Source organism: Artemia sp. Qi Xiang Cuo, chromosome 10, assembly GCF_049724085.1.
Source record: "Artemia sp. Qi Xiang Cuo chromosome 10, ASM4972408v1, whole genome shotgun sequence".
Classification (NCBI taxonomy): domain Eukaryota; kingdom Metazoa; phylum Arthropoda; class Branchiopoda; order Anostraca; family Artemiidae; genus Artemia; species Artemia sp. Qi Xiang Cuo.
The window spans coordinates 3154661-3176485 of NC_142803.1; the positions used below are offsets into that span (position 1 = coordinate 3154661).

Here is a 21825-nt window from a genome sequence, read left to right on the forward strand (position 1 = left end):
TTTTGAATTTCTTTCGTTGAAATGCAAGAGTTGGAATATTTCAGTAGTGTTTGGTTGTGGTTTACCTTGTCACAGTTACATTTTCTTGATTTTTCAAAGTTCATTTTGAATTTCTTTCGTTGAAATGCAAGAGTTGGAATATTTCAGTAGTGTTTGGTTGTGGTTTACCTTGTCACAGTTACATTTTCTTGATTTTTCAAAGTTCATTTTGAATTTCTTTCGTTGAAATGCAAGAGTTGGAATATTTCAGTAGTGTTTGGTTGTGGTTTACCTTGTCACAGTTACATTTTCTTGATTTTTCAAAGTTCATTTTGAATTTCTTTCGTTGAAATGCAAGAGTTGGAATATTTCAGTAGTGTTTGGTTGTGGTTTACCTTGTCACAGTTACATTTTCTTGATTTTTCAAAGTTCATTTTGAATTTCTTTCGTTGAAATGCAAGAGTTGGAATATTTCAGTAGTGTTTGGTTGTGGTTTACCTTGTCACAGTTACATTTTCTTGATTTTTCAAAGTTCATTTTGAATTTCTTTCGTTGAAATGCAAGAGTTGGAATATTTCAGTAGTGTTTGGTTGTGGTTTACCTTGTCACAGTTACATTTTCTTGATTTTTCAAAGTTCATTTTGAATTTCTTTCGTTGAAATGCAAGAGTTGGAATATTTCAGTAGTGTTTGGTTGTGGTTTACCTTGTCACAGTTACATTTTCTTGATTTTTCAAAGTTCATTTTGAATTTCTTTACCTTATCTGTTAGTGTTTAAAGTTGCATCTAGCTTTGGGTTTCGAGCTACCTTGTCTCACTGACATATTCATGTTACTTTAATGCTCATTTTGTATTTCTTATGTTAAAATACGATTGTTGGACTATTTCATTAATGTTTAATGGTTTTTTACAAATTAACAGCTACATTATATAGATCTTTCAAAGTTCATTTGAATTTCTGGCGTTGAAATGCAAGAGTTGGAATATTTCAGAAGTGTTTGGTTGTGGTTTACCTTGTCACAGTTACATTTTCTTGATTTTTCAAAGTTCATTTTGAATTTCTTTCGTTGAAATGCAAGAGTTGGAATATTTCAGTAGTGTTTGGTTGTGGTTTACCTTGTCACAGTTACATTTTCTTGATTTTTCAAAGTTCATTTTGAATTTCTTTCGTTGAAATGCAAGAGTTGGAATATTTCAGTAGTGTTTGGTTGTGGTTTACCTTGTCACAGTTACATTTTCTTGATTTTTCAAAGTTCATTTTGAATTTCTTTCGTTGAAATGCAAGAGTTGGAATATTTCAGTAGTGTTTGGTTGTGGTTTACCTTGTCACAGTTACATTTTCTTGATTTTTCAAAGTTCATTTTGAATTTCTTTCGTTGAAATGCAAGAGTTGGAATATTTCAGTAGTGTTTGGTTGTGGTTTACCTTGTCACAGTTACATTTTCTTGATTTTTCAAAGTTCATTTTGAATTTCTTTCGTTGAAATGCAAGAGTTGGAATATTTCAGTAGTGTTTGGTTGTGGTTTACCTTGTCACAGTTACATTTTCTTGATTTTTCAAAGTTCATTTTGAATTTCTTTCGTTGAAATGCAAGAGTTGGAATATTTCAGTAGTGTTTGGTTGTGGTTTACCTTGTCACAGTTACATTTTCTTGATTTTTCAAAGTTCATTTTGAATTTCTTTCGTTGAAATGCAAGAGTTGGAATATTTCAGTAGTGTTTGGTTGTGGTTTACCTTGTCACAGTTACATTTTCTTGATTTTTCAAAGTTCATTTTGAATTTCTTTCGTTGAAAAGCAAGAGTTGTAAAATTTTAGTTGTGATTGGTAGTTTAATCCCATATACAAGTGACTAGTCACTGATTTTTCTTTGTTCTTTTTGAATTTTATACGTCTAAAATTTATTGAGCTTAAATATCAATAGTGTATGGCCGAGATAAAAAAATTCAAAGTTAACTTTACATGTGTAACAAAAGTTCGTTTTGAATTTCTTAAAATGAAATTAAAGTGTAGTTCGATGTCATAAGTGTTTTGTTATGGTTTACCTTGTCACAGTTACATTTTCTTGATAGTTTCAAAGTTCATTTTGAATTTCTTTCGTTGAAATGCAAGAGTTGGAATATTTCAGTAGTGTTTGGTTGTGGTTTACCTTGTCATAGTTACATTTTCTTGATTTTTCAAAGTTCTTTTGAATTTCTTTCGTTGAAATGCAGGAGTTGGTATATTTCAGTAGTGTTTGGTTGTGGTTTACCTTGTCACATTTACATTTTTTTGATTTTTCAAAGTTCATTTTAAATTTATTCCCTTGAAAAGCAAGACTTGGAATATTTCATTAGTGTTTTGTCATTGTTTACCTTGTCAAATCTAAAATCTCATGATTTTTTAATGTTTATTTCGAACTGCTTTTGTTGAAAATCAAGATTGTTTAACTTTCAAAGGCGTAGGGTCATGTATCACATTGTCACACTTACTTTTTATCAAGTTTTCTCTTTTCATTTTTATTTTGTTTGTTTTTAAGTACCTAGTTTGTATCTTTAAGTAGTGTTTGGGTGTGGTTTACCTTGTCACAGTTACAGTTTCATGATTTTTCATATTTTATTTTTAATTTAATTATTTGAAATTAATGAGTTAAAAAATCTCACAAGTGTGTGGTAGTGGTTAACGATGTCACAATTACATTTTCTTGATTTTTCGAAGTTCATTTTTAATTTATTTCATTGAAATGCTTTAGTTGTAATATTTCAGTAGTGATTGGTTGTGGATTAACTTGGTACAGTTACATTTTATTGATTTTTCAAAGTTTATTTTGAATTTCTTTCATTGAAATATGTTTGGTGGTGCTTTACCTTGACACAGTTAAATTTCTTGATTTTTGTTAGGTTAGGTTAGGTTAGGCTATATCAAGTTACATTAGGTTAAGTTAGGTTAGGTTAGGTCAGCCTACGTACGCGCGCGTACGTAGGCTAACCTAACCTAACCTAACTTAACCTAATCTAACAAAAATCAAGAAATTTAACTGTGTCAAGGTAAAGCACGACCAAACATATTTCAATGAAAGAAATTCAAAATGAACTTTGAAAAATCAAGAAAATGTAACTGTGACAAGGTAAACCACAAATAAACACTACTTAATTATTTCAACTGTTGTATTTCAACGAAATAAATTCCAAATAAACATTGAAAAAGCATGAACATGGATCTGTGACACTGGAAACCACACCCAAACACTACTGAAATATTCGACCTCTTGCATTTCAATGAAAAAAATTCAAAATAAACTTCGACAAATCATGAAAATGTAACTGTGACAAGGTAAACCACAATCATACACTACTGAAATATTCCAACTCTTGCATTTCAACGATAGAAAATCAAAATGAACTTTGAAAAATAAAGAAAATTTAACTTTTATCAGTTAAAAAACATCCAACCGCTACTGACATAGTCCGACTCTTGCATTTCAATGATAGAAACTCAAAATAAGCTATGAAAAATCATTAAAATGTAACTGTGACAAGGTAAACCACAACCAAACGCTCCAGATATGTTCCAAAAATTGCACTACAACGGAAGAAATTCAAAATAAACTTTGAAAAATCAAGGAAATGTAACTGTGACAAGGTAAACCACAACCAAACACTACTGAAATATTCCAACTCAAGCATTGCAGCGAAAGAAATTCAAAATGAACTTTGAAAGATCAAGAAAATGTAACTGTGACAAGGTAAACCACAAACAAACACTACTGAAATATTCCAACTCTTGCATTTCAAAGAAAGAAATTCAAAATGAACTTTGAAAAATCAAGAAAATGTAACTGTGACACGGTAAAGCTCAACCAAACACTCCTGAAATATTCAAACTCTTTCAATTCAACTAAATAAATACAAATTGTACTTTTAAAAATCAATAACATGTACATTTGACAAGGTAAAGAACAACAAGTCACAACTGAAGTATTCAAACTATTGACTGTCAACGAAAGAAATTCAAAATAAACTTTGAAAAATCAGAAGAATGTACCTCTGACAATGTAATGCACAACAAGACACTACTGAAATATTAAAACTCTTGCTTGTAATTAATTGCAGTTCAAATATACAATGAAAAATAAATAAACTGCATATGAACTAAGTGGACGCCTAGGCGAGCGCTGCGGAAATATTCCCACTCTTGCGTTTCAACGAAAGAAATTCAAATGTACTTTAAAAAATAAAAATAATGTAACTGTTACAATTTAAAACACAAAAAAACACTACTGAAATATTACATATCTTTCATTTCAGAGAAATAATATAAAATATAAAATTTTAATAAATTTTTTATTTTACTTATAATATTAAAAAAAATAAAAAAAAATAAATTAATTTTAATTAAATTCATATAATTCGAAATATATTAAAAATTTTAATTTAAAAATCAAGTTTAAGTTACATTTTCTATTTAAAACATAACAAATCGCTACTGATACATTACTACTCTAGTTCTTCAGTAACAGAAATTCAAATGAACTTTGAAAAATCAAGAGAATGTAACTGTGACAAGGTAAACCACAACCAAACACTACTGAAATATTCCAACTCTTGCTTTTAAACGAGAGATATTCAAAATGAACTTTGAAATATGATGAGAATGAAACTGTGACACGGTGAACAACGACAAAACACTACTGAAATATTCCAACTCTTGCATTTCAACGAAAGAAGTTAAAAATGAAATTTGAAAAAACAAGAGAATGCAGCTGTGACTATTTACAAAATTTCAAAACGCAACTGAAATAATCAAACTATTGAATTTAAACTACAGAAATTCAAAATGAACTTTTAAAAATCATGAAAATGTAACTTTGACAAGTTAAACCCCGACCAAACACTTCTGAAATATTTCAACTCTTGCATTTCAACGAATGTAATTCAAAATGAACTTTGAAAAATCAAGAAAATGTACCTTTGACAAGGTAAACCATAACCAAACACTACTGAAATATTCCAACTCTTGCATTTAAAAGAAAGAAATTCAAAATGTACTTTGAGAATTAAAGATATTGTAACTGTGACAATGTAATCCACAACCAAACACTAATGAAATATTCAAACTATTTAATTTAAAATATATAAATTCGAAATGTAAAATGAACATACAAGAAAATTTTTATTATTATATTAATTCAGTTAACATAAAATAATTTATTGATCAAAAAATTTATTAAAAACTATTTAAATTAAAAATGTACTTTGTTTATACAATAAATTTTACAAGTTCCATTGAAATACACAACCAAAATATAATGAAATATAACCCCTATAGATTAAACACTACATAAAATAAAAATGAAATTATAACTAAAATTTAAAATTTTCTGATGAAAGGAAAACCACTACCAAAAAATACTTAAATATTCCAACTGTTGCATTTCAACGAAAGAAGTTCAAATGAACTTTGAAAAATCAAGAAAGTGTAACTGTGACAAGGTAAACCCCCACCAAATACTACTGAAAGAGTAAAACTCGAGATATTCATCTAAAGAATTTAAATTTTAACTTTGAAATATGTAGATTTTGTATCTGTTTGTAGTTAATCCTCGTCAAATCACTCCTCTCATATTAAAACTATTTCTTTTAAACTAAAGAAATTCTAAATGAACTTTGAAAAATAAAGAGAATGTAACTATAACAATGTAAACCACGACGAATCACAAGTGAAATATTCCAACTCTTGAATTTCAATAACATAAATTCGAATTGAACTTTGAAAAATCAAGAAAATGTAGCTGTGGCAAGGTCAACCACAACCAAACACTACTGAAATATTCCAACTCTTGCATTTCAACGAAAGAAATTCAAAATGAACTTTGAAAAATCATGAGAATGTAAGTGGGATACGGTAAACCACAACCAAACACTACTGAAATATTCCAACTCTTGCATTTCAATGACAGAAATTCAAAATGAACTTTGAAAATAAAGAAAATGTAAATGTGGCAAGTTAAATCATAAACAAACAATACTCCACCTCTTTCATTTCAACTAAAGAAATTCAAAATGAACTTTGAAAAATCAAGAGAATGTAACTGTGATAAGGTAGACCACAACAAAACAATAATGAAATATTCCAACTCTTGCATTTCAACGAAAGAAATTAAAATGAACTTTGAAAGATCAAGAAAAAGTAACTGTGTCAAGGTAAACCACAACCAAACACTACTTAAATATTCAAACTCTTGCATTTCAACGAAAGAACTTCAAAATAAACTTTGAAAAATCAAGAGAATGTAACTGTAACAATGTAGACCACAACAAAACACGACTGAAATATTCCAACTCCTGCTTTTTAATGAAATAAATTCAAATAAATTTGAAAAATCAGGAAACTGTAAGTATGACATGGAAAATCATAACCATACACTACTGAAATATTCCAACTCTTGCATTTCAAAGAATGAAATTCAAAATGAACTTTGAAAAATCAAGAAAATGTAACTGTGACATGGGAAAGCACGACAAAATACTACTTAAATATTCCAACTCTTGCATTTCAACGAAAGATATTCAAAATAAACTTTGAAAAATAAAGAGAATATAACTATGACATGGTTAACCCAACAAGACACTACTAAAATATTCCAACTCTTGCATTTCAATGAAAGAAATTCAAAATGAACTTTGAAAAATCAAGAAAATGTAACTGTGACAAGGTAAGCCACAACCAAACACTACTGAAATATTGCAACTCTTGCATTTCAACGAATTTTCAATGCACAAAAACATATTAAAAAATAGGGGAGGGAAGGGGAGGGGAGGGGAGGAGGAGGAGGAGGGGAGGGGAGGAGTGGAGGGGAAGGAGTGGAGAGGGGAGGGGAGGGGAGATGGAGGGGGAGGGGGAGATAGGGGGAGGAGATGGAGGGAGAGGGAGGGGGCCCTTTGGGGGCCAAAGGGGTGGGGGCCCTTTGGGAGCCCGGTGGACCTTTGGGGACCGGGGACTTCCGTCGGGGTTGAGGTAGGGGGATCGGAGCCCTTTGGGGTTGGGGTAGAGGACCTCACAACACTGTTCAAATGGAACTTGTGTATTATAGCGACCACACTCAAAACCTCTTCTAAAGCATCTTTTAAATCATCTTTTAAAATGCCTCTAACTGTTTCGCCGAAATAATTCCATAAAATGGCTAAAACGGTTTCGCCCAAATAATCCCTAAACGTAATTCAGCGTGTTGGAACTTGTGTATTATAACGACCACACTCAAAACCTCTTCTAAAACATCTTTTAAATCATCTTTTAAAATGCCTTTAAATGTTTCGCCGAAATAATTCCATAAAATGGCTAAAACGGTTTCGCCCAAATAATCCCTAAACGTAATTCAGCGTGTTCCTTTTGTTTAGCATCCCTGGGCAGTCATATTTGAAATTACATAGAAACCCTTTCGCGCGCTAAGATTAAAACATTTGCTCGAACAATAACAACAAATACTTTTTCCTGGAAACTCATAGCATCTGCCTCAAACCACAATAGGAAGGAAGTGACATTAACTTTGCCTCGAACAACAACAGGAAGGAAATGTCATTAACTTTGCCCGGAAACGATTTGGTTAATGACTCAATAATCCATGAAAGTGACAAAATTCCTGTTTTTCAAATTCTCACTGACAAAATCAATAAAACATCCAAGAAAACAGACATAAATGTGACAAAGTTCCTTTTTTTTCAAATTCTCACTGACTCAAACCATAAAAACATCCATAAATTTGACAAAATTCCTGTTTTTTCAAATTCTCACTGAAAAAAACCATAAAACATCCAAGAAAACAGACATAAATGTGACAAAGTTCCTTTTTTTTCTAATTCTCACTGACAAAAACCATAAAAACATAAAAAAATGTGAGAAAGTTCCTGTTTTTTCAAATTCTCTCTGACAAAAAACATAAAAAAATAAAAAAATGTTATAAAATTCCTGTTTTTTCAAATTCTCACTGACAAAAACCATAAAAACAGACATAAATGTGACAAAGTTCCTGTTTTTTCATTCTCACTGACAAAATCCATAAACCACGTGGTTCTATGCCCATATATGGTGTGGGTACCGGAGATATTATGGCATCTCTACTGAGGTATGACTCTGTAAGCCAATCCAGATTCAACACAGTTCTAAATGGGTACCTTGAAAAATCTGGGGCAGTTAAACGGGAAGGGTGTACGAAAGCACGGGACGGGAGGCACCCTCCTGATACACTTCTTTGCTAAAGGGCCAGGGAACGTAGATCAGCACCGTCATTGGGCATTATAATCTCTTTTGCCATTTCACCTTACTTCTTACTTACAGTCCATTACTTAGAACTATTTGATTCTACACCATATATACTACAAACAGTATGGCAACCTTGCACTGTTGCCCATGAGAGGGCAAGTGTTGCAGAATTCTCTGTGATTCGGTTCCAGTTTGTACGCTGTCTGTTAACAAAGTGATTTTTTAGACTGCCATTTGGGAAGTTGTGTTTTTGTTGTGCGTCAGGCGCCATCTTATATTGGAATTTGGCGCAAGATTGCGCCATTAAATTCTGTGTTAAGCTAGAAAAATTGGCAAATGGAAAATTTGAAAAATTAAAAAGGCCTATGGGAAAGATTTTTTATTCCGAAACTATTATTTTTTTTTATCTGGTACGAAGCAGTTTTGGATGGCCAAAAAAATATAGAAGCTGGCCAACCTTCAGGGAGACCATCAACTTCGAAAACAGAAGCAAACTTTGAACGTGTAACGTTTAAACGTGTGAACGTGTAACGTGTAAACGTTTACGTTAGGCCGTCATTTAAAACTCCGAATTTTGAGTGAGCAATTGGATTTGACAGACCGTTTAGATTTAGAACAGAGTGAACATTGGCACACGTAAACAATCTACTCCATAATTTTGCCAAGAAATCTCTCAGTCGAGTGTAAGGACTTAAAAAAAAACAATCGTATTGGTCTTCTGGATAAAATCGCAAACGCTTAAGATTTTCTTAGTTGCACCATCACAAATGATGGCTAGGCCGTATGCAAAGGGGTAGAAGGGGTTTTCTTGTCCCCCCCCCCTGGACATGTTTTTATCACTCGTAAGACGTAACAAAATGAATATAAGCTAATTTCTTATGCGCTTTTGAAGTTTTTTGCTTCCCCCTTCTCACACAAGACCCTCCCCCAGAAAAAAAAATCCTGGATATGACCGTGGGTAAAGAGACAAGGAATTTTGTGGTATGAACCTGAGACCAAAAGGCAAAGTGAGGAGTGGCATATTCCGAACTCTTTTCGGCCAAAGAAAGCTTGAATAAGCAAATCAAAAATCAAATCAGTGCAAATTCGTTTTTGTTATCTTTTTATAGAAGGGGAGTTGTCCAAAAGGAATTCATCCCTCCATGACAAATTGTTAATCAATTTATTTTATAAGGCTGTCCTTAAAAGGCTTAGAAAAATGGGGATTCACATGAGACCAGATATTGCTTACAAAGGTTGCTCCATCATGACAACGCCCCATGTCACACCGCCTCTTCATAACATATGTTTTCTTATGTAAAAAGGCTTTTTTTATTCCCCAGCCCCCTTATCCCTTAATTTAAGTTCCTGTGACTCCCTCGTTTTTCTTAAAACTAAATATTAAAAAACAAGTTTTTCAACTCAAAGTAAGGAGTATAAATAAAATTTAAAACGAAAAGAAAATATTGCATATATGTGAGTGTTTTCCTCTGAAAATTTTGCCCTCCTCCCTGAAACTTTTCTCCTCATGGAAAATTCTCCCTATGAAAAATGCCTCCAGTAGAAAATTCATCCCTCCACATCCGAAAAATGTATGCACACTTCCAAATAATAAACACTATACGTACACAATGGGCAAATTTTATAACTAAAGACTTTCCCCCAAAGACTGGGCGGGGTCGTGTTATCTCCAAAGGCATAGCTATTACACTTCTCAACTATGTCAAACAAAGCGGCTGTCTAAAAATTTTGATCGAACAATTTTGGGGAAAAAAGGGCATGGGAGGGGAGTTTGAAACCTCTACAGTAAGGTTTTCTGATACACTGAATCTGATGGTGTGATTATCATTAATATTTATTTTTCATTCTTTGACTTTTAGGGGGTATTTCCACCCTCTCTTGAAAATTAGGCAGATTTCCTCACAAGTGTTGCCTTTGATGGGTAACACTAAACTTATTGAATCTTATATATTTGGAATCAACATTAAAAGTTGATTCTTTTGATGTGTCTATTGATATAAAAATTCTGTCTTTTAGAGTTCCGGTTGTTATTGAGCACTGTTGCTCCTTACTTACAGTTCACTACCATAAACTGTGGCTAAAAATATCCGAAGAAACCACTTTTTTGAGAAGTTTGAAACTATCTGGAATATTGTAATGAATATGCTGAAGAACACAACATTTGGTGACTTCCAGCACTGCTACGGACAGTGAGAACAACGTCTCCATCAGTGTTTAGTTTTTAAAGAGAGCTACTTTGGAGGAGAGAGCATTGAAGTTTAAAATAAATAAAAATTTGTTAAGATAAATTAGCCTCATTATTTTTTGCCGCACTTTGCATATGCATTTTGGAATATAGCTATAACATTCCAAAATCCCTTTGCTTCTTCGTCTATCCGTTCAGTGCTAAAATATACATGTGGTGAGAATTGTTCAGGGGTGATTTTTTTTTATAAATTTTTCACGTGAAAAACATACCGAACCCTGTCATACCCAAATGTGGCATCTGATGTTTTCACACTTCTAAGATTATTAAGGAAAACCGTTTTCTAAACCGTTCTCAAAGAAAGGATCAACAATACAATGCATATTTTGATCGTTCTGAACTACAATGCTCTATCAATCCTCGATTTGAGAGACAACTTAGCAAGTAGTTTTACCTAATCATCTCAGAAGTTTGAAATAACCTTCAGGCACTACTTCATAACTTTACTGTCTTGTCTATTTTTTTCTATTTTGGAAACGCTAATAAATTATTCAAACTATGGCCTCATTTGACAATATTGAAAAATTTTGTCTCCATGGTCACCCCTCTTTTTCAAAATACCTGTGAGTCTTAATAGGCTCCTGAATATTTTTTAAGCCTGCTCTGCGGTCAGTAAGAGAGGGCAAATCTCTTCAAGCCCTAAATTTTCCTGAAGATTTTCGTCAATAAGAGAAAAAAAATAACAATTTTATCCGTAGGAAAAATCTCATAATTGTCCTTCCTTAATTATTAACTACATTCTCCTTTATATTTACTATCAATCATTCATTTATTACCCACAACTACAAGAGAACAAGTAGTACAAGTGGAGTATAAACATAATAATAAAAAAGAAAAACAAAAAAGAACATCAACAAACACTAGCAATTAAATTAAACTAAGAAAAGAACTGTAAAAGACCGTGGTCAGGGCCAATATTACAAAATGCATCTGCAGCAAACCTTATTGATTATGTTATTGTAAACCGAAGACTGGCAGGATCAATACAAGATACTAGAGTATATCCTTTATTAATGTTAAGAGTAAAGATCACCATCTAGTAGTGTCAAGGGTTAATTTAAAGCTGAAATATCGGAAGGGTAACTACCTCCCGGGAAGTTATGATGTTGGTAGACTCCAGGATAAGAATTTGTGATAAACTTTCCAGGAACCGTTGAATACTAAACTTGAAAGTTTAAAATTTGATAATGTGGAAGATGGTTGGAATAATTTTAGAAAAATAATTTGTGAAGTTGCAGAAGGTGTCTTAGGGAAGAAAGCTAGAACTGCAGCTAAAAATATTAGTGAAAAAGCTTTATGTTTGATAGAAAGGAGAAAGGACTTGTACAAGAATTACCTTAGTGATAGATAATATGAAAACAAAAGGAATGTAAAGAAAGTGGAGAAAGCATTAAAATATGAACTAAGGAGGTGTGAAATAGAGGCCATGGATAAAATTGCCAAGGATCTGGAAGATGCAGCTAGACAGCATAATAGTAAGATATTTTGCAGGCATTTTAACAAATTGAGAGGGAGTAGTCAATCCGGACATGGCCCAGTTAAAGATAGGAATTGGGCAGCAATTAGCGATAAGGAAAAAACTAAAGAGAGATGGGCCGAACATTTGGAGAATTTGCTTAACCGAGATGGAGTTGAAGGAAGAGATATAGAGGAAAATGAAAATGTTTTTGATACCTTGGATGTGAAGGAAGATTTGTTTTGTTAGGAAGAATTAGCGATAGTACTAAAAGGATTAAAAAATGATAGGACTCCAGATGCTGATAGGGTGGTAGATGAGTCTCTTAAATATCGTGGCTCTGTGGCTAGATGTCAATTACTGAAGATTATAAATATGATTTTCGAAAAAAGGGATGTACTTTACGATTTTAGGAAAACTTTAGTTAAGCCACTTTATAAGAAAGGTGATAAAAGTGAGTGTGGTAATTATCGAGGGATTAGTCTGGTCTCTGTATGCTGTACATTACTTAGTAATATGATACTTTTTAGACTAAGAGATGCCGTAGACAAAGTTTTAAGAGAAGAACAGTGCGGTTTTAGAAAAGGTAGAGGATGTGTCGACCTAATTTTCACTCTTAGGTTAATAATTGAGAAGTGCCTGAGTTTTCTAAAACCTTTGGTCCTCAGTTTTATAGATTATGAGCAAGCGTTCGATTCTGTTGATAAAAGAGCTTTAGTAAAGGTTTTATCCTTGCATGGTATACCAGACAAATACATTAAAGTGATTAGTGCTATGTACGCGAATAACACCGCTGCGGTTAAGGTAGGAAATGAAGTAAGTGGCTGGTTTTGTATTGAATCAGGAGTTAAGCAGGGTTGTGAACTATCCCCCTTTGTATGGATTATTTTGATGGACTTTGTCTTAAGGAGCACAGGAAAGGCAATGGGAGACCACAGAATCAAATGGGGAGGAAAAAGTATCCTGGACTTAGGTTATGCTGATGATTTAAGCATCCTAGATGAGTGTGAGCAAAATGAATGAAGTTTCAGAGGTTTTGCAAGTTCAGGGTGCTAGAATAGGTTTGAAAATTAATGTTAAAAAGGCTATGCCCCTAAGGCTAGGAATAAGTGAAGACGAAAAGGTGAAGTTGGGTAATGAAAAGATTGATCAGGTGGACAGCTTCACTTACCTTGGTAGTATTATTAGTAAAGATGGTTGGAGCAGTGAAGACGTCAAAAGTAGAATAGCCAAGGCTCAGGGTGTTTTTTCACAGTTAAAAAAAGTTTGGAAAAATAGGAAGATAAGTCTGCAAACCAAGATTAGAATATTAGAAGCTACAGTGATGACAGTGGTTAAATATGGCTCTGAAGCATGGGCGCTCCGAAAAGCGGATGAAGATTTGCTAGATGTTTTCCAGAGAAATTGCTTAAGGATTGTTCTGGGTACACGGCTGACTGACCGTATTTCAAACAATAGGCTATACGAAAAATGTGGTTCAATACCGCTCTCTAGGGCCATAATGAAAGAAAGGTTGAGGTGGCTTGGGAACGTTGTGCGGATGAAGGACGACAGATTGCCGAAGCTTGTTCTTTTCGGTCCACCGTCTAGGGCTAAACGGAAAGCAGGTCGTCCTTGTCTGGGGTGGGAGGAAGTCATAAAGAAAGATTTAAAGGAAATGGGAACTTCATGGGCGGGCGTAGAAAAAGAGGCTTTGAATAGATTAGGATGGAGGAGGAGCGTGTGTAGCTGTGTTGGCCTCAGGCGGCTTGGTTCTGTGGTGAGTTGTTTGTAGTAGTAGTAGGAGAAATCTTTTTGTGTAGGTCACCGAGCTTTTGAGTTACATCCGTAACATAGAAAATTTTTAATTAGATCCCGATTTCTAGTCCATGGCGGCAGAGAAAGAAGAAATTTGCAAAATTGGAAATATGTAACTTTAATCTTTTTTTAAATCCTTTAGCTTAAGAACAGAATGAACACCCGAAAAATAAAGCACAGAATGTTCAGAAAAAGTCGAGAATAAGCGCCCAAGAGCTCTTCTTTTATATTTTCCACGGTTTGCTACAATTTTTGAATAACTGAACTGAATTTTTCTTACGGAATCAGCAACAATCTGTTTACGAAAGAGAGCTAGAGAATTAGAAACAGTAATACCAAGCCACCGAATGGAAGAGACAGAAAGTACAGAAAATTCATTACATACCAGAGGAGTAGACGAAGACAGATTATAAGATAAGAATTGACACTTGTCAAGATTCAGGGATAGACGAATATTTAGGAAAGACTGAGAAACTAAGGAAATAATCGCAGAAAGAGCAGACTTAGTACGACTAATCAACAGAATGTCATCAGCATAGGCAATGTAAGAAATATCAGTAGAACCAGAAACATAAGTGCCTGAGATCTTTTCCAGAACAGTAGAAATACAAATTTTGAAAAGGGTTGGTGATAAAACACCTCCCTGCCTAACACCACGAAGCACTTTAATAGTTGTTTCTGGAGAAGATTTCAGGCGGAGGTAAGAATTAGAATACCAAAACCGTAGAAGGTAAATAACCGAAAAATTAACACCAGAAGAAGACAAAGAAAAGACAAGCTGGTTATGAACAACAGAATCAAAAGAATTTGAAAAATCAAGTGTACAGAGATATACGCCTTTACACTTAGAAGAATTAGAAAGTAGAATAAAAGAAAGGACACGATGAGCATGTTGGCACCCCACACCTTGTCTGAAACCAAGTTGATTTTCACCAAAGAAAGAAATATTTTGAAATCTATTTCAAAATATTTTGACTATCATCATTATGAAAATGATGAAAGGAATCTAAGATCAATAAAGCACCATTACTTACCTCCTTGGTCCCATCCGCCTTCAATTTGGTAAGCTGATGTTGCTACCCCCCAGACAAAACCATCAGGAAAATTGCCATAAGCAAGAGGCTCGTCTTCATAACCGAAAACAATAACTGTCAAAACTAGGTTTAGAAACAAAATTCTCATTGTGGATATTAAACTTCTTGAATTTAAGACAAACTGATGTTTTCAAATTATTTTTTTCTGTATTAATAACTATAGATAACTATAGATTGTTGAGAATTGGACTAAGTCCAGTTCTAAGTCTAGTCTAAGTCAAGTGGACTACAAGGACTAAGTCCTGATTAAATAGTTGATGTTTTGTAATGTTTGTCCTAGAGATAAAGTATTTCAAAGAAGGATGGGCGTGATGCATAATTTTAGATGAAAACTAAAATATTCCATTGTATTAATATAATCTACATAGGTTAAGACTGTGGGAGAACTAATTTCTTTGAATGGGAAGAAAAACATTATATATATATATATATATATATATATATATATATATATATATATATATATATATATATATATATATATATATATATATATATATATATATATATATATATATATATATATATATATATATATATATATATATATATATATATATATATATATATGTATATATAGTATATATATATATATATATATATATATATATATATATATATATATATATATATATATATATATATATATATATATATATATATATATATATATATATATATATATATATATATATATATATATATATATATATATATATATATATATATATATATATATATATATATATATATATAAAGAATGAAAAGAAATAAAGAGTTTAAAAAACCGAACAATCTATAACAAAAAACGATAAACGAATTATTTATTGTAGATTGTCGGGACACCCGACGAGCCTAATCAGCATCCCTGTGCGCTTTCATCATGGGGCAACCCTTCTACAATTGGTACTAATCTTATATTTTCAATTATTGTCTTCAATCTTTACCTTTCCGTGCAATTATATATAGCCCAACCCCCTAAATCACGAAAAAAAAACAAATGTGTAAAAACAAAAGCTATTTGGTATTATACATCATATTGATACTATTAGCACTACTGCTAATACAACTAAAAGCTAACTACTGCACAAAACAACCTAAGATAAACACAGCTACGCTCCCTCCTCCTCCCCCAAAATCTATTTAAAGCCTCACTCTCTGCACCCTCTCAAGACGTTGCCATTTCACTTAAATATTTTACATCCTCTCTTCCCATTAAGGACGATCTACATTTCGTTTAGCCCTACACCGTTGGCTGACAAGTACTGTCTTTGGAAATCTGTAATCCTTCACTTGCAAAGCGTGTTCTAGTCATCTTAGTTTTTCTCATACAGTTTGTGGTAACGAACTGCAAGTAAGGAGTGATGTGGCTCCATAGTAACCAAAACTGTAAAAAAACAAGATTTGATCAATAGATATATTACAAGAATTGGCTTGTTGTGCTGATTCTAAATGTATACAAAGCATTCAGTTTAGTGTTACCCATCAAAAGTTACGAACCTTAGAAAATTTCTCTTATTTTCGAAGAAGAGGGTGAATATCCCCTAAAGGTTAAGGAATCTTAATAAAAACCACACCATCAGATTAAGTGTATCCAAGAACCTTGTTGTAGAAGTTTTAAGCTCACATTTACACAAATGAGGAATTTTGTATATTTTGCCAGAAGAAAGATCACGGTTGCGTTTTTTTTTTTTTTTTTTTTTTTTTTTTAGGGCTGGATGCATTGACCAATAGTCCGAGAACACCAAGAAAGTGCTCATTAGAACGGAAATTAAAAGCTCTAGTCTCTTTTAAAAGTGACCTAAAAGATTGGAGAATAACTGGCCCCTCTCCTACCCACCTTTTTCCTAAAGACTGTCCAATCGAAATTCTGAGATAGTCATTTTGTTCAACATAGTTAAAAAGCCCAGTACCTATTCCTTTGAAGATAACATAACCCCAACAGTCCTTGGGGAAAGGTTTGTAAGTCATAAAATTCGCCCGTTATTTTCATATAGTATTTCTAGTTGGGTGTATACAGAAATTGTTTTTTTTTTGGGGGGGGGGGTTGAATTTTCTTTCAAGAAAGTTTCTTACGGGGATAATTTTCCGTGGGGAGGAAAGTTCCTGGGGGGTGAACTTTCCAAGGGAAATTTTGTACTAGCGGAATTTTCCCGCATTCCAATACGAATTTTTTTTTTTTTTTTTCTTACTTTCTCTTTGCCAACTCAATTTTATATGTGGATTTATTAAAGGGAACTGTCCGGGAAAAATATTTACCCGGGTTGAAATTGCCTAAGTTATCTTTCCGTAGGTGGGGGGATTTTCCAGGGGAGAGATTTTCCATGGGGGAGTTTTCCACAGGATAAATTCTCCAGATGGAATTTTCTGCGGGAGCACCTTTCTACTTGGGGGTGGGTTTGAATTATTATTCCGAAAAGAAATTATTCCGTATATGAAAGAGGCTGTCCCCTCCTCAACGCCACACTGTTTACGATAAAGTTTTCCATTGTTAAAAAAATAGAGTTGTGAGAAAATCAAACTTTAGCGTAAAGCGCGAGGCTGTACTGAGGGGACAGCCCCTTTTATATACGGCGTAATTTCTGTTCGTTTTACGTTGTAACGTCGCTCCTTACTTTCAGTTAAAAAAACTTGTTTTTTTTATTAAATTTTTGAACGTTTTTGAATAAATGCAGGTTTTGATTTTGGCTCACCGTACATGAGTATTTAAAACAAAATTTGTATATTAATTTTACTTTTATTTGGTTAAATGGCTTCCTCGAAACTGGTTCATTTTATTTACGAACGTTTTTATTAGTAATCAATATACGTAACTTATGAATTAACTTACGTAACGAACTTCTATATTCATAGATTTTTAATACGTATATTAGGGGGTTCGCCCCCTGTTCAATACCTTGCTCTTTAAGCCAATGTTCAAATTTTGTTTCAATTCTTTAAAAATAACCCCTTAATCACAAAGGCCGTTAATTAGAATAAATAGCTCTTATGAAAGTACTAAAAAATCTTTGGCTTAAAAAGCGAGGTATTGACTAGGGGTCGAACCGATTCATATAAGTAATATTTTGTTTTCGTTTTAAGTTTTGACGTTGCTCCTTACTTTCAGTTGAAAAACTTTTTTTATTTAATTTCTGATCTTTTTCTTTAATAATGGTGGGAAATCCGGCACCCCCTTCATAGCAATATCCCTTCCCCCATGAAAACTTCCTTCATGGAAAGATCCTCCCATATAACGGCTGAACCATCCCCCTCCCTCCACCCACCAGAAAAAATCCCCCCTGAAAACGTCTGTATACTTCCCAATAACCAATACTATATGTTAACATTGGGTAAAGTTGATAACTTTCAGCCCTCCCCCCGGGGACTTTGGAGAATTAAGTCATCCTAAAAAACATAGTTATCATATTTTCGACCATGCTGAACAAAATGGCTATCTCAAAATTTTGATCGGGTGACTTTGGGAAAAAAATAAGCGTGGGAGGGGGCCTAGTTGCCCTCCATTTTTTTGGTCACTTAAACAGGGCAATAGAACTTTTCATTTCCGTTCCAATAAGCCCTCCCAAGATATTCTAGGACCACTGGGTCGATACGATCACCCCTGGGAAAAAAAAAAACAAAAAACAAATAAACACGCATCCGTGATCTTTCTTCTGGCAAAAAATGCAAAATTTCACATTTTTGTAGATAGGTGCTCGAAACCTCTACATTAGGGTTATCTTATACGCTTAATATGATGGTGTGATTTTCAATAAGGTTCTATAACTTTTAGGGGGTCTTTCTTCCTTTTTTGAAAATCAGCCAAATTTTCTCAGGCGCGTAACTTTTGATTAGCAAGACTAGACTTGATGAAACTTATATATTTAAAATCAGCATTAAAATCTGATTCTTTTGATGTATCTATTGGTATCAGAATTCCGTTTTTTTGGAGTTTCGGTTACCATTGAGTTGGGTCGCTCCTTACTTACAGTTCGTTACCACGAACTGTTTGATACCACTAAACTTGGATAAACATGCCGTATCCGCTGTATGCCGTTGTTCAAAACCAATCAAAATATATCGAGAATTGAGCAAGTTCTATTCAAAAGATTGAAAAACTTTTTGGATTATGGGAAAAAAGCGCAGTAAAAGAGGACTCAATTTAATTAACGTGCCAAAGGGCAGGGAAAAGTTAAAACAAATATACGTGAAACGTGGAAGACCAAGACTTGCAAAGTATTTGCTTGACTTCGAGGAAGTATCTGTGCAAGAGGAAATCATTATAGAACCACCGAGACTAAAAACAATAACAGCTAGCCACAATTTAACATCTGAAATCTTTAAGACTGTTCGTTGGATAGTCTATGTGCCTTATTTCCTGAAGAGCTACGAAGATCTTGTTATCAAACATATGTTAGTACGAATTTTTAATTTTACAGAAAAATAATATGGTTTCCCAGCCTGACCCCAAAGATGATTACATTAACCCCCCCCCCCCCAAAAAAAAAAAAACTTGTATTGCGAAAATAGATAGGCATTTTATCGGGTAATGCCTGGATGCTGTATAAAAATAGGTTACGTATTTAATATATTCTATCCTTTACCACCCCCATCCCCTAATGTACAAATATATAGTTCAAATTTGCTTCTGAACTATTATATTTTCATCCTATTTTGTATTATTTCATTAACATTAACGAACTTTCACTTCTCTTATACTTACCGCTTTCTTAACAAGTACCAATTTAATGCTTGAGCTGGAGTGCCATTTTAGGGGTATTTTCCGTACTAGATTTGAAACTACTGTTTTTATAGTATTTTTACTGAGAAAAAAATAAAAAAATTCTGTACTTGTACGATATAACCCTGACAGTGGTGGATCCAGGGGCCGCCCCCCCCCCCTCCCCTAGAGTAGTCTAAAGTAGTGTAATTTACTTAGTTAACTCAAGTTTGCGTTAATTAAACTTGCTCATAACGCAAGTTTATCGGATCAACCTATTTTACCCATCCCCCCTAATTTTTTATCGGATCAACCTATTTTGCCCCCCCCTCCACCCTAAAAAAATCCTGGATCCGCCCCTGAACCCTGAACTAATATTCTTCATCTAAGTAGAACCTGTTTCACTGACGCTCAATCCAAATGAAATATACCTAAGTATGATAAAAATATAATACTTTAGAAACAAATTTGGGTTATATATTTGCTTATTAAGGGGGTGGGGGTAAAGCATAACGGGTCTGCAAGCATAATGTGTTAGGTACAATTATTTTCCATATTATGAAGTAAGAATTGTTTTCTAACTTAACACTGTCCAAATACTTAACCAACACCCCTCCCCCCTTAGGTGCAAATATATTGCCCAAATTATATATTTCTCATCTATTGTGTCACTTCTCTTTGTCTTGTCTTGTGCTAGGCTGAAAGAAACGAGCGAAAAAAAAACCGGTTCTACAATGTATCAATGGATGAACCACTTGAGTGGTCACGGCTATACCATACAAGTAGCATACCAAAAATTCTCTTAAATCTTGAGAAAAATGTATGCGGGTATCTTATTTTCTTATTAAACAAGGAGTTCTCACCCTTTCTGATGTTTTCAAAAATTGGTGCCCCTGCACTTATGTGCAATTTACTTTTATTTATTTATCCATTGTTGGATTTAAGTTTGATGTGTGTCAGAGTAAAATGCATAAATAAAGACTTGGACTCGCGGATGCCTTGATTTGCTGCAATAAACTTGCTTGATTTTTAGGTGGAAGCCCAGTATGTGACATGCTTTAAAGGCTACCATTTGAGATATTCGCATGTTTTAACTAATGATGACCAAGATGCATCTTGACAAAGGGATAGTTATCCGTACGAAACCATAGGATCCATGTAATACTTCTTGGTTTCAGTAAGCAAATAACAATATCGACTATGTACCGAAGTTCCTACCATTTGAAGCCAGGGATGATTGCAAGGATCCAAAAATCACATGAAAAAGTGCAGTGCCAATTTTGAAACCAAAAGCTAAAGCTATCGACCTTAAAATTCAGGAACAAGACTTTCTGCTACCCAAGAGGTTCTTGATCTGGTCGTCCTCCATAATCTTATCCATTGTTCCTTTTACTTGCCTAATAACTTGAAGCTTATTTTTTTTTTATCAGTCCCTGCTCCATTTAATCCAAGTCTGAACCTTTTCTAATCGAAGATGGAACAAAATTATCCTGAATATATGGGGAACTACCAACCTTTTAAAGTACCGCTCTTTACGCTAAGGTTTATTAATGCTTAACTTCCAAGTCTTTTGTAGAATAAAAAAAAAACATATAGGCCTACCCAGAGGGTGATCACAAAGCGTTTCCTTTGCCAATTGTCTTTAAAAACATCCGATATAAAAATTATACTGTTTAAGTTCTATCTTTCTTCTAAAACATAGAATTTTGTATCCAGCAGCCTGCAGCTGCAACTTGCATCAGAGGGACAAAATACGAATATCCCTGTATTAATTACTCTCAAAATCCATCCATTCATCCAATCAGAATTATGATCGTAGTTGCAAATTTTCTTAATTTTTTCCAAAATGTTATCAGTTAGTTCCTAGGATTAGAATAATACCATTGAATAGTTTTCTCATTTGGTCAAAACAGGAAAATCCTTAGGATTAAAAAATTTCGTCATGATCTGATTTCCTAGAGTGCTTAAGGTTTTCACTTTCTATTTCAATTCACTAGTTTATTTTTATATTGATGATGGCAGCAGCAATAGCTGCACCGCAGTAAAGAGCGAACCATAGCCTATAAGAATCAAAGCTGTTAGAATATTTTTAGAAAAAAAGTCTAAGGAGGAAAATTGGGGCTGGTGCTTTTCCTCCCTGGGAAATCCCCCTCCCTACAGGAAATCCATCCCCCACTGAAAGCCCCCCCTGAAAATTTTCCCCATACATAAAGTACAGAATCAGAGAGAAAGCGCAAAACATGTAGCTCAAAATGTTGATTAGATGCCATGAGAGGTATCTGCTAACTCCATGCCCCCCACTTCCCGTTTTTGGTAAAATTTT

At 33.6% G+C, this 21825-nt stretch overlaps 1 protein-coding gene across 1 annotated transcript in view; it reads right to left on the minus strand.

Annotated features, from left to right (window-relative positions):
• Window positions 1-21825, minus strand: part of LOC148947364 (lactase/phlorizin hydrolase-like) — a 232719-nt gene that overhangs the window by 43091 nt on the left and 167803 nt on the right. Inside the window, exon 7 of the mRNA XM_089095777.1 lies at window positions 14747-14935. Coding sequence (XP_088951903.1) covers window positions 14747-14935 — 189 coding nt within the window. The remainder of the gene's footprint in view (window positions 1-14746; window positions 14936-21825) is intronic.